Source organism: Cuculus canorus, chromosome Z, assembly GCF_017976375.1.
Source record: "Cuculus canorus isolate bCucCan1 chromosome Z, bCucCan1.pri, whole genome shotgun sequence".
Taxonomy (NCBI): domain Eukaryota; kingdom Metazoa; phylum Chordata; class Aves; order Cuculiformes; family Cuculidae; genus Cuculus; species Cuculus canorus.
This window is the reverse complement of record NC_071441.1, coordinates 74594837-74612554: the sequence shown is the minus strand read 5'-3', so window position 1 is coordinate 74612554 and position 17718 is coordinate 74594837. Positions and strand designations below refer to the sequence as shown.

Here is a 17718-nt window from a genome sequence, read left to right as displayed (position 1 = left end):
TTGCACTTTGTTGAAAGTCATGAGGTTCTCACAGCCCCACTTCTACAGCTTGTCCAGGTCCCTCTCAAGATGCAGATATAATTACTTCAATGGATGACACAAAGGGACAGAATCTCTCTTCTGGGAGATCAGGAAGATCAATTTTTGCAGTGAAGTAACAGCTCCTGGGGGCTGATACCCCACGCTAAATGATCACCCTCATCTTCTGCAACTCTAAGTGCAAACAAGGGTAGCTACAAATTGTCAGGGACAGCACCACTGCTCTTCATCATGATGTTGCCTGGTATAAACAGGCCCTGGTCCATGCCTGATGTCCTCAGGGGCTGCTGATATTTCTAGATGTTGGTTTCTCCCCATTTGCAGGACATTCTCAGATTTTTTTGCTGTAGTACAAAGGAACATTTAAAAGCTGGGTTGTTTAAGACTGGTGTAGCGGTGGCATGGAAATAAGGCAAAGGCTCTGAGGACCCTTTGGGAAGATCAGCAACTGATCTAGTGGAAAGTACCCATGCTTATGACAGAGGGTCTGGAACTGGATGATCTTTAAAATCCCTTCCAACCCACACCATTCTATGATTATATGGCATGTGAGATAGAATTAGAAAGGACAATCTAGCTTGAAAATGATTGCATCCCACAGGGGTTCTGCAAAAATGTCCATGTATTTTCAGACTAGAAAGGTTTTACTATGAAGCTTTTGTTTTTTTAAAGCTATCACTTTGCTATCCATAAAGCTCTTGATCTACTTTCATTGGCTTAGCTTTATTTATCCTGTAAGGAGAAACAATGCATAGTCCACAATAGACTGGTGTCTCTCAAAGCCCTGAACATGGGCAAACTGGACCAGTTAGTGCCATGGGCTTCAATTTCCTCAGGTGACAATGGAACTGCAGAGCCCCAGGTGGCTGATGCTGCCACACCTCACCTCAGCGCTCACCCATGTGAGCAGCACAGTTTGCTTGTCCTTGAGGCCAACACTGTGACCCATGTGAAAGAAGCCAGAGCTCCGCCTGGTTCCACGAAGGCAGCCAGCCATCACACACACAAGAAAATACCCTTTGTGAGCTGTCCCAGATGCTGCAAGGCTTAACAAGGCAATGGGAACTGCTGTTCCAAGCCCTAAATAACAACTTCCATGCCATGCACTTCGATCTCCACATCAAATACCTGCAAGGAGAAGTTTAACTGTTCACTTTTGTTTGAAGAAAATGCCCAAGCTAAGCAGCCCTTGTGTCTAGAACTCTTCACAAACTCGGTAAACATCAGACATGTTATGAGTAGGAAAAAAAAAAAGTGTGCCTAACCCTGAAATGACAAAAGAACATGTATCAGAGATAATAAATAATTGTCCATTGCTGGACATGCCTTATATACAGACAAATGATATATATGTATTATTAAAGTATCATACAGTTGAATTTTAGAGGTGAATTAGCTTAAGCGGCAATTCTTAGCCAGCTTGTGGTGAGAAACTAGGCAGATAACAGGCAGGGAATTGGATAAAAAAAGTAGAAAAGTTGTTGGAACTGCCTGGTATTTACAAGACTTTGAAGCAGAGCCCAAGGAGCATGAGTAGCCAGGAAAGGTGTTATGGGAATAGGGCATGGTGTCGTAATCGCTGTTAGCTTAGGACAAACAAGTTGGCACTCAGCTGCTCTCACACTGGCCCTGTGAGGGGAGGGTGATGCTCCTAACGCTTTTTGCAGTCCCCAAGAGGAAAAAAAAGGAGCTGGACTGGATGGGTGAGAGGGGAGAAGGACTACACGCATGCCTATTACCATGGGACGCCCTGAAGGTGCAGTATCTATCAACTCAGACTGTCCAAGGACTGTTCTCCATCTCCTTCTCCTGCTCAGTGACTGACACCAATTCATGAGTCCGTAAGCTGGTAAGTTTTTATGTAGCCAGATGTAATAGGTTATTTGAACAATAAAATGTATTTGATTGAACTTTGATTTAGCGGTTCTGTCTTTGCACACTGGGATCTACAGACAAACCTAACACAGAACACAAAACAAGGGAGTGAAAGCCAATGATCCGGTGGATGTAACGAAAATCTGCCTTCACCATACTTGCACCAAAGAGAGGACTCCAGGAAAAAGCACAATTCAGAGCCTGGACAGGGAAAAAGAAGAAATCCAAACTCCTTGATTGGTTCAATTCTAAATGGTAATGGTCAACCATAGAATCATAGAATCACTAGGTTGGACGGAACCCACCGGGTCATCGAGTCCAACCATTCCTAACACTTCCTAAACCATACCACTCAGCACCTTGTCCACCCGTCCCTTAAACACCTCCAGGGAAGGTGACTCCACCCCTCCCTGGGCAGCCTCTGCCAGTGCCCAATGACACTTTCCGTGAAAACTTTTTTCCCGACGTCAAGCCTGAACCTCCCCTGGTGGAGCTTGAGGCCATTCCCCCTTGTCCTGTCCCCTGTCACTTGGGAGAAGAGGCCAGCTCCCTCCTCTCCACAACCTTTCAGGCAGTTGTAGAGAGCAATAAGGTCTCCCCTCAGCCTCCTCTTCTCCAGGCTAAACAACCTCAGCTCTCTCAGCTGCTCCTCATAAGACTTGTTCTCCAGCCCCTCACCAGCTTCGTTGCTCTTCTCTGGACACGCTCCAGAGCCTCAACATCCTTCTTGTGGTGAGGGGCCCAGAACTGAACACAGTACTCAAGGTGCGGTCTCACCAGTGGTGAGTATAGAGGCAGAATAACCTCCCTGTTCCTGCTGGTCACGCCGCCTCTGATCCAAGCCATTTGCCTTCTTGGCCACCTGGGCACACTGCTGGCTCACGTTCAGTCGGCTGTCAACCAACATCCTGGCAGCGACATCTTCTGGTGAAGAAGCCTACTGGAGGCCACTTACAGGCATGTGACAGATACAGAAAAAGAACTGATAAAGGAAACAGCAAGTTTGGAGTTTGTCTTATGAAAAACAGGTGATGTTTACAAGTGCAAGGCTACAGGAATCCTGAAAAGTGAGCATGCTTGCTGGAAGGCCACAAGTTGCCATTCGACAGCAAAAGCAGCAAGGCAGAAAACTGTAAAAATTAAGACAGTAGAAGGGAAAATCTTCTTCCATACAGGCTACTGTAGGGATCTTCTGGGCTCCACCATGTCCACAACCATCCTACTAATCTCCTTTGTCAACTCTGCTTCCACAGTGTTCTAGTGGGAGAAAAAAGAAAGAGGAATCAGTGACCATGAAACAGTTTTCCTACATTCTTGTTAGACAAACACATCTACCACGATCAAACCTTGGGATACTGTTAGCACTGCTTAACCCAAGCACTGAACTGTCTTGCTACAGCAAACAGCAGGAATCTCTGTAGACAACTAGAGAGAAACCTCCACATGAAGGGCTAAACAAGCTCAGTTGCCTTTGTGCTGCACCCCAACGCAGTATCAGACACCTTCAAGCTGAACAGGTACATTCCAGAGGTGAGTATTCTGACCCAATAAAAGCCTCAGGCTGGTAAGACAAGCTTGTATTTCTGTATCAAGAACAAGTGGCTTGCCAATCTGAGCAGTCCCACCTGAAAATGCACAAAATACTCTCTTTATAGACTTATCATTGAACACCTTGTGCTTTATCTATGAGCAAGTAGGCAGTAGCCCTAAGAGATAAAGACAGGTCTCCTTCTCAGATGTGGCCCAGCTCATTCAACAAAGCCATGCATGAACTTCCCAAACAGCTCTATATGAATGTTTCCCATTCCTGCAGATCACAAAAACATGAACGAAACCAGCGTTGTGTTTTGTAGGGGAAGGACTCCACTGCAGCCTAGGAGGCAGCTGTTAAGTGAAACACGGGCCTTCAAACCCTCAGAGTTCTGGAGCAGCAAGGAGGGATGTGAGACCAATAAGGTGCAAAACAGCTGAGTGAATAGACACTCTGATCAGTGAAGCAGACAAAACCCAGGGGGATATAGATACCTAATCCCCACTGATATCATTATGCCTATCTGCCTTTGTAGCTTAGACACTATTCCTCCATCAGTTCCTCCTACGAATTCGCACAGCTTCCACTTTACCAGAGGAAAATTTTCCTCTGGAGATCATTAAGACTACAACCTGAGGTAGGTAAATCCATAGCAAATCAATATATAGAAAGCTTGTTTTGGAATGACAGCACTCATTTAAATCTCTGAGAAAGATAAAAAGCTCTCCTTACCAGTTGTTGTTTTACTTCTTCAATCCTCACTTGTACCATGGAAGGATTCTAATGAGAGAAAATGGGATAAAAATCAATAATTCAGTTGGAAACAGAGAGTCCCTGCATCACTGCAGGAGTCTAATGATGCGCCGCACGGGAATTCAGGGATAATGAAATTAGTTTTATGTACATCCTTCACACGCAAAAGGTACTGACATTAAAAGCCTAGCATTAGTTTGGGCTGGGCAGTTACATGTTTATAAAAGGTCTGCTATGGCCTAATGTCTCAAAAAATCCTATTTTTCGCAATTTTCCAAACCTACCAATTGAGAAACTGGATTTTAAACATATTGGAGCATGAATTTCCCAAAGCACAATAAGCTTGCAAGGATAAACCTCCCTCCCTCCTTCTGCTTGCACCAGAGTGAGGCATCAAGTGTCTCCCATTCCCACTGACAGCAAGACGGGAGAGAGAGGGAAACAGAGGAGTTGGGGAACCTAATCCAATTTGAACGTCCTGTTTTGCCTGAGGGAGGCAGGGAGCTGCCTCTTGGAGCAAGATGGATTTAAAACAGAAGCAGTCCTGTCCTCTCCCCTTCATTCACCCATTTCTTCAAAAATGGAGACAGCAGTAGTTGTAGGAGGGGGATGTGTTGAAAGGCAGGAACTTGGTGGAGGGGCTGACGGGGGTGAAGAGAGATGTGTGGCCCAGCAGATAGGTCCCTCATTCATAGAGTAAGGGATGTGATGAATCGCAGAGTATCCCTGTGACTTTGGACAAGTCTCTTTGTTTCTCTGGACCTCTGCGCCCTATTTATCGCCAGCCTAAGAAGGATATGGAGCTGTTGGAGTGGGTCCAGAGGAGGCCACGAAGATGATCCAAAGGCTGGAGCACATCTGCTATGAGGACAGGCTGAGCGAGTTAGGGTTGTTCAGTCTGGAGAAGAGGAGGCTCTGGAGAGACCTCAGAGCAGCTTCCCGTAACTGAAGGGCCTCCAGGAAAGCTGGGGAGGGACTTTTTCCAACGGCATGGAGTGATAGGACAAGGGGAATGGCTTTAAATTCGAGGGGGAAGATTTAGATTAGATATTAGGAAGAAATTATTCACAATGAAGGTGGGGAGGCCCTGGCCACGTTGCCCAGAGCAGTTGTGGCTCCCTCATCCCTGGAGGTGTTCCACACCAGGCTGGACAGGGCCTTGAGTAGCCTGATCCAGTGGGAGGTGTCCCTGCCTATGGCAGTGGGGCTGAAACTGGATGGGCTTTGAGGTCCCTTCCAGCCCAGACCACTCTGTGATTCTATGATTTCTTCATAACTGTTAAGATTTTGCTCAGAGCTCCAACCTCTGCATAACATGCTGTGTCCACCACACTGACAGCCTGATAACAGGTATAGCAAATTTACTAGTAAATCCTGAGGAAAATATATTATACTAAGGAATTATATCTTGTTCTGCATGTCTTTGTCCAATTTCCAGCTAATTCACCTTGATTGTGAGCTCACTCAGTGCATCTGTGCATTGTGTTAAGCTTGCTGCATAAGTATACTTAATTTCTTAGCCTTGATTAATAAATAAATAAATAAATTTCTGTTTAAGTAAAGTCTTCTGTTTACACCATTAATAGACCTCTAGGACATCCGCCTGTCCACTGAAACCACTACAACAACATTCTTTACATTCCAAGTCCATTAAAATTAATCTGATGGTGAATACAATAGAACAGTAGAAAATATAGTTACAGGAGGTAGATCTAGGAAGGCGCTCACGTCCTTCTCCAAAGCTTCAATTTCTTTATTCGTATCAGCCAGTTTCTGTGAAGAAAGCAAGGCAGATTACATTCTATAGTCTGACTTGTTGAAGTGATATACATCAGTGAAACAGAACAACAATTACCTACACCACCTCAGAATTCAGAGATGTTGGCGAGAGCTTTCACGATCCCTCTTAAAACCCATGGAAAACCAAAGATCTTCTATTTATGCAGCTGTCAGTCAAATCCAGTTCAAATTGGATACAGAGGTATCAATCAATTTTCCTTTGCTTCGACAACATCTAAAGACATCTTCTCTTACAGTGTAACCACCTGATCTCACCTCCCTGAATGGAAAGGGGTGTTTCAAACGAGAACTGACCAGAGGGAGGCCTTTCACTGTCAGCCTCACTGCAGGCCAGAGAGAGAACCAAGCCCCAAGCAAGGGGACAAATTCTCATGCCTATGGCTTCTGTCTGCAAACACTTTTATACATGCAGCAGCTAAAGGACTCACCTTACACCTGCAGTGCTTTGCTTTTTCTGTTAATGAGGGCAAATATTTCCTCTTTGGGGCTGAAATACAAGAACCTTTCACAGCTGTCATCACTTTTCAAATAAACAACTTAAAAACAAAAAAAAAAACACCTCACTTTCCTAAGATAAAGTAATTTGTGCTGCCCAATTCACTGAGCTCCTGGTAAAACTGATAGAGAAATGCCAAGGAGTCAAACCTGCCCTTAAGGTCAGGTTGTAGAAGACAACAAGTCTAGAAAATTGCCTATGACTTTTTGTGTGTAGAATTCCCACAGGAGTTATTTTCGGTCAGCAAAACATGGTGCAATGTAAACATTGCCACCCAGTGCTGGATCATGAGAACTACAGAGTAAACGTCAGGAAACCTCTTTTCACAGTTCAAGGTAACTAACGCGCAGGAAAACCTAACAAAAGGAGTGAGGAGAAAGATTCAATTGTCACTACAGTAACAGCAAATGATATTAAAAAGTGGTGAGTGTAGAATGAACAATACATGCTGCACATGTACAAAGGTTTCATTATGAAACTGGAGAGCCTGCAACTAACAGCTCAAGAAATGGGCTCTTTAACAAACTATCCTGCTAGGCTTACTACACGGCTGAGAAATGTTATATGTAAAGACACAAGATAAAAAAAAACCCACTGTCCCAGGATCTGGGCTTCACTCAACGTCCTCCTCTTACTCAGAAGTGTTTGGAAGCCGGTTCCTTTCACACATACTAGAAGGAATCACCTGGGTCACTTTATCACATAACTGCAATACACAGGTGGCCACGTAACAGGATACAGTCCCCAGAATATCCACCCTGTCCGTAACACAGACACAGAGAGACGAGGTGCATCATAAGGCCAAGAGAGTTGGGGTTGTTCAGTCTGGAGAAAAGAAAGCTCCAGAGAGATCTTACAGCAGCTTCCAGTACCTGAAGGGGCTCCAGGGAAGCTGGGGAGGGACTTTTTCCAAGGCCCTGGAGTGACAGGACAAGGGGGAATGGCTTTAAATTGGAAGGGGGAAGATTTAGATTACACATTAGGGAGAAATTCTTCATGTTAAGGATGGGGAGACACTGGCATAGGTTGCCCAGGGAAGTGGTGGCTGCCCCATCCCTGGAAGTGATCCAGGCCAGGCTGGAAGGGGCTTTGAGCAGCCTGGTCTGGTGGGACGTGTCCCTGCCCATGGTAGGGGGTGGAACTGGATGGGCTTTAAGGTCCCTTCCAACCCAAACCATTCTGTGATTCTACGATCACGGGCTGCTAGTTCTTTTGCAGTGCCAATTTATCCCATAGAAATTCTCTAGTAGGCCATATGCCCAGACAGAGGCAGAAAATGAAGGGAAGCGAAAAATGAAAAGACAACAAAAATAAATATTCCAGTTGTTTCCCTAACCAGTCCAAAAGGAAAGCTTCTTCCCAAGTCCAAAATAAGGCCACATTTAACTCTGATGAAAAGGTACCACTTCAGTACCCATAGATGCTTCTTAGTTTCCAGGAAAGACAAACGCATCCAACACACCCCAGCTTTAGCCTAGCCGTCTAAAGCATTTTCATTTGTGCTTCTTTTTACCACTGGCATTTGTCCAGGTACACAAACAGCAAACTACATCTCCTGATACCATCCTTCAAGTCTGGTCTGCACCCCCATAGAAGCATCCGTCCCACACCAAGAGACCAACCTGAGACAGGAGAACGAGCGAGACATGCATCAGAGACTGCTCCAACCCCAGTTCAGCAAGTTTCTCCTAGAGACAGGAAAGAATTCATTCAGAACTGACCACAAAATATGTACAAGCAGGAGAAAGGTTTTGCCATTTCCTTGGGTTTTGACCTACACACGCAAACAATAACATGGTTCGTCAGAAACGTGTGCTATTTAAACCACAGCAATGTCTGGTAGATGAAACAAGTTGCTACTAAAATTTGTATCAATAATAACAAGTCTTTCCAGAAAACTATTGGGAGAAGAGCACATAGTGAGGCTGTGAAAAGGCTTCTCAGTACAACATCACCAACTGCACTACATCTTCCATCTCATGTTCGTCAAGTATTGGACAAGCAATCCAAAAGCATCCAAGTATTAAATAAAGATTTCAGATGTCCATCATATAGGAAAGGAGAAGGAGAGGACAGTACAGCTTCTGACTCCTGTGTTTAATCACCTGTTAATTTGAAAAAAAAGGGCTATATTGAGAATTTTGACACACAATTTACTTCAGTGAACCAGCTGCTCTGCTCGCTGCTGTCTGTACACCCTTACTGACAGCACTTCACTGTAAGCACAGCGTAGTCTGCAGTTACCATAAAGGCTCAGGGGGAAACGCGACTGAGAGCAGCCCTGCAGAGAAGGACTTGGGGTGCTGATCGATGAGAAGCTCAACATGAACCAGCAAAGTGCACTCACAGCCCAGAAACCAACTGTGTCCTGGGCTGCATCCAAAGCAGCGTGGCCAGCAGTGCGAGGGACAGGATTCTGCCCCTCTGCTCTGCTCTGCTCAGGGGACACCCCACCTGGATGTCAGCACAGGAAGGTCATGGAGCTGTTGGAGCAAGTCCAGAGGAGGCCACGGAGATGACGAGAGGGCTGGAGCACCTCCCATAGGAGGACAGGCTGAGAGAGTTGGGCTTGTTCAGCCTGGAGAAGAGAAGGCTCTGGGGAGATCTCAGAGCAGCTTGCAGTACTGAAAGGGGCTCCAGGAAAGCTGGGGAGGGACTTCTTACAAAGCCATAGAGTGACAGCACAAGGGGGAATGGCTTTAAATTGGAAGGAGGAAGATTTAGATTAGGCATGAGGAAGAAATTCTTCATGACGAGGGTAGTGAGACACTGGCCCAGGTTGCCCAGAGAAGTCATGGATGAACCCCTGCCTGGGGGAGTTCAAGGCAAAGCTGGATGGGTCTTTGATCAACCTGACCCAGTGGGAGGTGTCCCTGCCCATGGCAGGGGGATGGAACTTGATGGGCTTCAGGTTCCTTCCAACCCAAACCACTCCATGATTCTATGATAACACAGGTGCAAGAAGAGAACACACCCTTGCGTTTTCCATAGGATGTCCTGTGCCGAGGCCACAAATATAGCAGGAACAACTGAAACGTAGTAACACATAGTTCTGTTAGCCCAAGATTCCTAAATCCCAGACTTCTGCAAGCTCCAGGGATGTCTTCAACTACAGTTTTCAGCCTGACCAACCATCCTGTCACAACACCTTGCTAGAAAATTCATTCCATTTACCTCTGCAGCACTGATCCTCACTTTGAAATCCTCCATTTTATCTTTCAGGAACTTCAGGTTCCGGGATTGTCTGTCAGTTTTGGCCTTATCTCTTTCCAGTTGTTCCTCTGCTTTTTTGAGATCCCTGAAAAAAAACAAACCAACAAAAGAAATAAATAAATAATCAATCATTTAAACATACACCAGTACACAAATACCGCTTAGTCACCTGTGCTCAAGCTAAGCTCTGTCACCAGAAGAGAAAGCATGGAGAAAACCTTGAGGTTGTAGCAAGGTGGGTGTTGGTCTCTTCTCCCTGGTGGTCAGTGACACGATAAGGGGAAATGACAGCAAGATGCACCAGGGGAGACTTAGATTATACATTAGGAGGAATTTCTTTACTGAAAGGATTCTCTGGCACTGGCAGACGCTCCCCAGGGAGGTAGGTGAGTCCCCATCCCTTGAGGTGTTTAAAAGATAAGTAGATGTACTTGGGCACATGGTCTGGTGTGAACTCAGCAGGGCCAGATCGATGGCTGGACTTGATGATCTTAAAGGTCTTTTCCAACTGAAACCATTCTGTGATTCGATTTCCCTGTGAGATTTACCAGTGGAAACATCCACAGCTGTTATACCCAGTCTCCAAAAGGCCAGGGGAAAAATGGCCAAGAGGAAAGCCACCATCTGTGTAAAAGCAAAGAATCCAAGAATTATAGAATCACAGAATAGTTTGGATTGGAAGGGACCTTAAAGATCACCAAGTTCCAACCCCTCTGCCATGGATAGGGACTTCCCACCCTAACAAAAATAATTTGTTAAGTCTCCCACACACCGGTTAAGGGAAATTTTTTACCCAGGAATGGTTTTTTATTTTGCTTGGCTCCTTCACTCTGACTACAGAGTCCAAGCTAAATGTGATAAGGAGATCTGTTTTGCCCACAACCTTGGCACAAGGCAGCTGGTGGCAGATGCTAGCATACACTTGAAAACTGCTTGCAGATCATTTCTGGTTTAAATTAATGGCCTTGAAGATACCCTAAATCTCTTTTGATTACCGAATGTGTCCATAGCACATTGCTTTTCATAGACTCACAGAATCATTTGGTTGGAAAAGACCAAAGTTATCGAGCCCAACCAGATTCCCAAAGTGCCTCATACGCCCATCTTTTAAATCCCTCCAGGGATGGGAACTCCACCACCACCCTGGGCAGCCTCTGCCAGTGCCCGAGAATCCTTTTGGTGAAGAAATTTTTCCTAATGTGCAATCTGAACCACCCCTGGCACAACTTGAGGCTGTTTCCTCTCATCCTATTGCCTGTCACTTGGCAGAAGAGATCAATACACACCTCATCACAACCTCCTTTCAGGGAATTGTAGACAGTGATAAGGTCTCACTTCAGCCTCCTTTTCTCCAGGCCAAACAGTCCCAGTTCCCCTAGCTGCTCCTTGTAAGACTTGTTCTCCAGCCCCTTCCCCAGCTCCGTTCTCCTTCACTGGACCTGCTCCAGCCCTCAATGTCCTTCTTGGAGTGAGTGGCCCAGAACTGAACCCAAGATTCAAGGTGTGGCCTCACCAACGCTGAGTGCAGGGGCATAATCCCTTCCCTGCTCCTGCTGGCAAAGCTGTTTCTGATACAGGCCAGGCTACCAATGGTTTTCTTGGCCACCTGCACCACAGCTGGCTCATATTCAGTTGCTGCCAACGCATCCCCAGCTCCTTCTCGGCCAGGCAGCTTTCCAGCTACTATTTCCCAAACCTGGAGCTGCACGGATCCCCATGCTATTCCTCTATTCCTCTTCATGGAAACCTTTAGTAAAGGGCAAAAGATTTACACAATCTGAAAAGAAACCAGATCGTATAATCTTTTGACAGATACTTCCAAACAGTGTGGATTACAGATGTGTCAAAACCCTGAAAATTCAGTTATCCTTGCTAGTTAACACAATCAGTGTTCCACCTGTCAGAGCCCAGCAGTATTGCTTCCATCTTTCTTTCTTCTCATGCATTACTCACTCCTTCAACTGCTGTTCCAGCATCAGCACTGCGGGTAGTATTTTCCCCATTTTGTTCAATTCAGCTTCCAGTTCTTGGTTTTTCAATTCTGTTTCACACAGCGCCACGGACGTGTCAGCCATGGCACAGAATAAGCTGGTGAAGAGAAAGATTCAGTGGGCATGAATGCTCAGAAGTTGGCTCTTCTGAAACTCAGAATTATTTTCTCTACGCTTTACACAATTTACTTGATTTTGTTCTAATATGATATGTCTGGTAACTGCCAGCTATTTTTAGAGGTGGGAATTAAAAAAAGTCACAAAGGGTATTTGCTTCCCCTAACTAACATTTGATCCAGAAGGTGAAACAGCCCAGCAATCTAATCAGGAGGATGTGAACAATACCCAGCACTCTAGTGAATATAACCACTGGGTGTGACATGATCAGATGCTCCACTCCTGGCTTAACAAAATGCCTTTGAGAGGAATTGTATTCAGCCCCTGACAATGCACACCCCCGGAGACATGCCCAGCAGTATTTCAGTCTCTTCCTCTTCCCAGATGGCCCAAAGCTGCTTGCCCCTGGAGCTAAGAAGAACTGTAAGAGCCAAGCCCCAAGACATTAAAGAAGAATTGGATTCCAAGGCAGATTTTGGGCTTTCCTTACTGCCAATGCTCAGCACAATCCTGCCATATCATCGGTCAAGGCCAGGCTAAGGAGATGGGCCCAGGAAGACCAGACTAAGAGCTGCTGCTTCTCTGCGGCTGAGCACGAGAAAACTCTATGTCAACCGAGGCTAGGTAAGAGAAGCAAGAGAGAGGAGCTCAGACTCCGCAAAAGACCAGTTACAGTCCAGTCCTTGCCCACGCAGCATAGAAGCTGCCCTAGCCTGTGCTACCTGGCACAACAGTCCTAGTGGAAGTATCCTGCAGCCACTGACCACAAAAGCTCAGATATGTAAAAAAGGAAGGAGGGATTTAACTGTGGCCGAAGCACCTCTCAGCTTCAGAAACTCCTGTAGTTGGGATAATGAAGATTCAAATCTTTGTGCTCAGTTGTTGTGTCCTCCAGCGCTGCCCAAGGGGAAAAAAAATCAGCTGGACAAGTAAGAGTTCTGATGTGAAAGTTAAGTTTGAAACCCTTGAATTGAAAAAACAGAGGGAAACATTACCCCTGATGCACAGTGGACAGAATTACCTGGAAATAGAAGTGTCCTTCGTTTCAAGTGCCATCGCGCATTCTACCAGGACCTCAAGGTAGCTGTTGGCTTTGCCTGACACATCCGATGGGTTAAGACCCAGGATTTCAGTGAGAATATTCTGCAGACGTGTAGCTAGAAAACAAATACAACTCAAAATATTAATTTGTTTTATATTACTGTTCTTCTAAGGCCTAAATGGGACTCTATTGTAAGATGTGTGTTAAAAACGTATTATGGTCCACTGCACCACTCACTCCAAAAAAAAAACCACATTATCAAACGCTCACTCTAGGCAGGTCAAGCATAACTTAATCACCTCTATGTTGTTTCAGATTCCTCAAGCGCTTTCCTTAACAGTGGATTAGCACCAGCTCAGACTCTTAAATCAGCTGTAGGGTTGCTCCCCCGCCTATCCAGCCAATATTTCAATGCTGCACTACTTAGTCCAGCCAGCTAGGAGGTTTTAGCAATTAATCTGCTCCTCTGTATTTACGGCCTCCTCAAGATGGCTTAAAAAATTACTCTTGACCAATCTTATGCCACTATAAATGCTGCTGAAAGGAAGCCACAAGAGGTATCGCAGCAAAAGCTGTACCAGAACAAAAGCTGAGTTTGTTCTAACTATGTAAGTAAACACATATATATTTTTTTAATATGTTTTGATATATATTCATATGCACAGTTGTTTGCAAGCTTTTAACAAAGACATTCTTCAGGATCACAAAAAAACCCAAACAGCTGTGATGGAACCAAGCAGTAGAGCTTCAGACTCACTTTCTGCTTCACATTCTGTTGTTCTCTCCTCCACGTCCTTTATCAGCAAAGAAATATCCCTGTCCACGTCTTCACTGCATTCTACAATCTTGTGCAAGATATCAATGGTCCTTGCGTCCACTTCAAACTCTGGAATATGCTCACTCTTATCTATTTCCTTTAGCCACGAAATAATCTGCCAGAGAAAAGGGGAGGAAAAAAAAAAAAAAAAGAGGAAACAGTCAAGTGAAACATCAGAAAATAGCTGATAGATTTACAAGTAAAGCTCTGCAAGCTCTGTGTTCCGAAGAATAATTCCTATGACATCAATTGAGGGATAAATGAAAAAAAGGGGGTGACAGCTTCCTTTGCCTCTTTTTTCAAACACCTTCTGAAGTTTAGAAAACAATTTCCCTTTTAATCTTCTTCATTTCTCTGGACACCTGTTTATCTCCAGGTGATAGCATTTTACCTTTGTATTTGCATGACCTGTTTGCTACAGATACACTTATGATCCAAGAAACATTTAATGTGTATTTGGGCAGCTGGTGAGAACAACTGCCCAAACCATTAGCACTGGGAACAGCCTCTGTGGGATAACAAGGGAAAGTTAACTACGGTGTGCAGGCATTAACACTACACAGCACAATTTCTGCCGCTGAAAACAGGGTCAGAGAGGGAGACAGATAAACACAGTGCGCTCAGATGGTTCTGAAAGATTAGATTATGACTGGTAATAATTGAACACACTGTGGAAACATAAATTCTTGTCTAAAGCTATCTAAGCAACCTGCTGATGGAAATGGACTCAGCCTTATACCTTAAACAGACATTTCTTTCTAGCACATCCGTCTTTACTCTTCCACCATACCAGCATTTCAGCTATAAAGACTGCACATAGCAACCACAGAATCACAAAACAGTTTGGGTTCAAACGGACCTTAAAGATCATCTAGTTCCAACCCCTCTGCCACTGGATCAGGCTGCACAAAGCTCCATCCAACCTAGTCTTGAACACCTCCAACACACGTGTTCTCTGTTAATGTGACAGCTTAAATGATCTTCATGGCATAGAAGTGCAGCTGTTGGTCAAGTGACCCCTTTGCTTTGCCACTGGAGTCTCATTTTAAGGTGGATGGCCACAGTTTGGCCAAAAATAAAAATGGTTTGAAAAACCCAGCTCCCCACAACCTCCTTTCAGGAAGTTGTAGACAGTGATAAGGTTTCCCCCTCAGCCTCCTTTTCTCCAGGCTAAACCCACCAGTTTTCTCCAGGTTCCTCACCCACCTCTCATAAAGCTTGTTCTCCAATGAATGAAGCAGCTGCAAAACCTGCCAGCGACCACACTTTATTTGTCCCCAGCACTTGAAGTAAAACTGAAAAAGTTACCAGATAAACCCTCCAAGACTTGTTTTGGAGTTTTAGAAAGCCAGCATCCTTTACCAGGGCTGGGCAACACGAGGCAGTAATCTCCATCAACTCTGTGCAGTGAAACAACAGCCAGTTATGAAATGTATTTCCCACTTACATGCATGTGTATAAATTTTCCCAAAAATCTTATCCATATTCTATTACTTTCCAAGGACTAATTTTAATCTTGTTATGAACTTCACAACAGTCAAAAGTCTCAGTAATCTGGAGCTTTGCAGCCAGCTCTGTCTGATCTTGCCTTGGAGACAGGGAAAGGCTGCAAACAGAGGTGATCACAGAAGAAGCGATGTCTGTTCAGCACAGACCATACTGAACACAACAGGTTATCATCTCTAAAGAAAAAACAGACCCTGGAAAAACATGGTTTGAAAGAAAACACGCTGTCAGAGCTATATAATGTCATATTATAACGTCCAATAGGACACCTCCCACTGGATCAGGTTGCTTAGAGCAGGGGCTTCCAAAAAAATACAATTATTTAGATGAAACTTAACTCTATTTTATCTTTAAATCAAAGATATTTTACTTTTCGTGATAGCAATTACCTCTTGTATTGTCAAACAGCACTAATTATGTGCAGACGAGAATACCAAAACTGCAGAAAAGCCAAGTGCACAAAGGATCATTTACAACACCTTTCCACCACGAGAAGGATTCGAAACAGAGAAATTTCAGGTACTCAGCAGCCTGGTCAAGTGGGAGGTGTCCCTGCCCATGGCAGGGGGGTTGGAACTGGGTGGGCTTTAAGGTCCCTTCCAACTCTAACCATTCTATGATTATCTCAAGCCAGCTGTGAACTCGAGCTGAGCAAGGAGGATGCGGATGCTCTGCAAGAGCCCCCGGGAGGGAGAAGGGCAGCCGGGCATGGCTTAGGGAAACAACCTCCATCCCTCGGAACACCGCACGGTAAAAGGAGAGACCCAGACTCAAAATTACCCGCTGCATCTTCTCCTCCATGGTTTCCTCTTCCCGCTCCCGGTGCCGTCCCAGCATCCTCCCCGCGCTGCGGGTCCTGATGGGAGTTGGAGTTCGGGGCGGAGAACGCTGTGGAGTTGCAAGAGATGATGGGAAAATGCTGATTTCCAGTCAGTGCCGCCGTCAGCGCCTTCACTCGAGCGGATCTGAACGCTCTGAGTAGTGGCAGGACCAGGGGAAATGGCTCTACATCGGAAGGGGGAAGATTTAGATCAGATAAAAGGAAGAAATGCTTCACACTGATGATGGGGCACAGGTTTCTCGGGGAAGGCATGGAAGTTTCCTCTCTGGAGGTGTTCAAGGCCAGGTTGGATGGGGCTTGGAGCAGCCTGATCCAGTGGGAGGTGTCCCTGCCCATGGCAGGGGGTGGAACTGGATGGGTTTTAAGGTCCCTTTATCCCAAACCATTCCATGATCCTATGAAATGTTTTCAGTGAACAGATCACATAATAATCACGGAATCATTATGGTTTGAAAAGACCTCTAAGATCATCCAGTCCAACCTCCAGCCCACCATCACAATGCCTACTAAACCACATCCCACAGTGCCACAGCACATGCTTTTTTAACCCCCCCAGGGATGGAGACTCCACCACTGCCCTGGGCAGCCTCTGCCAGAGCTTCACCACTCTTTTCAGTAAAGATGTTGTTCCTAATATCTCATCTAAATTTCCCCTGGTGCAACTAGAGGCCATTTTTTCTCATCATACCTCTTGTTACATTGCAGAAGAGACCAGCACCCACCTCACTACCAGCTCACTTCAGGCAATTGTTCCAGTACTGAAAGGGACTCCAGAAAACTCCCAACTCTCTCTGCCTGCCCACAAAGCAGAGGTTCTCCAGCCCTCAGATCATCTTTGTAGCCTCCTCTGGACCCACTCCAACAGTTTCATATCCTTCTTATGCTGAGGAGTCCAGAATTGGACACAATACTCCAGATGAGGTCTCATAAGAGAGGAATAGAGGGGCAGAATCCCCTCCCTCGCCCTGCTGGCCACGCTGCTTTGGATGAAGCCCAGGACATGGTTGGTTTCTGGGCTGCAAGTGCACATTGCCAAGTCATGTTGAGCTTCTCATCAATCAGCACCCCAAGTCCTTCTGCTGCTCTCAATCACCTCATCCCCCATCGTGTACTGAAAACGGGGATTGCTCCAACCCACTTGTAGGACCCTGCACCTGGCCTTGTTGAACATCATGAGAGGAGGGTTTAGATGAGATCTTAGGATGAAATGTTTTCCTGTGAGGGTGGTGAGGCCCTGGCCCACCAGGAGACTTGTGGCTGCCCCACCCCTGGAGATGTTCAAGGCCGGGTTGGATGGGTCTTTGATCAACATGACCCAGTGGGAGGTGTCCCTGCCCATGGCAGGGGGATGGAACCGGATGGGCTTTAGGTTCCTTCCAACCCAAATCACTCCATGATTCTATGATAACACAGGTGCAAGAAGAGAACATGCCCTTGCATTTTCCATAGGATGTCCTGTGCCGAGGCCACAAATATAGCAGGAACAACTGAAACGTAGTAACACATAGTCCTGTTAGCCCAAGATTCCTAAATCCCAGACTTCTGCAAGCTCCAGGGATGTCTTTAAAGTTTTCAGCCTGACCAACCATCCTGTCAAAATACCTTGGTAGAAAATTCATTCCATTTACCTCTGCAGCACTGATCCTGACTTTGAAATCCTCCATTTTATCTTTCAGGAACTTCAGGTTCCGGGATTG

The 17718-nt window shown here is 45.5% G+C and overlaps 1 protein-coding gene and 1 pseudogene across 1 annotated transcript; both read right to left on the bottom strand.

Moving 5' to 3' along the window:
• Positions 1–828: 828 nt before the first annotated feature.
• Positions 829–16093, bottom strand: HAUS1 (HAUS augmin like complex subunit 1). The gene is made up of 9 exons (XM_054055437.1): positions 15961–16093; positions 13615–13789; positions 12837–12972; positions 11661–11795; positions 9669–9792; positions 8117–8182; positions 5900–5971; positions 4178–4225; positions 829–3171 (listed from the first exon to the last, which is right to left on the bottom strand). Exons 1-9 carry the CDS (start codon positions 16015–16017, stop codon positions 3091–3093), a joined length of 894 nt encoding a protein of 297 aa, XP_053911412.1. The 5' UTR covers positions 16018–16093; the 3' UTR covers positions 829–3090.
• On the bottom strand, positions 11375–11504 carry LOC128850572 (U5 spliceosomal RNA; annotated as a pseudogene).
• Positions 16094–17718: the final 1625 nt, after the last annotated feature.

Coding starts and splice junctions, on each gene's coding strand:
- HAUS1 (XM_054055437.1), bottom strand. CDS start 16,017: ATGCTGGGACGGCACCGGGAGCGGGAAGAGGAAACCATGGAGGAGAAG. Junction 12,973..13,614: donor AACAGAATGTGAAGCAGAAA/GTGAGTCTGAAG, acceptor TTTGTTTTCTAG/CTACACGTCTGCAGAATATT. Junction 4,226..5,899: donor CCTTCCTAGATCTACCTCCT/GTAACTATATTT, acceptor TTCTCTCATTAG/AATCCTTCCATGGTACAAGT.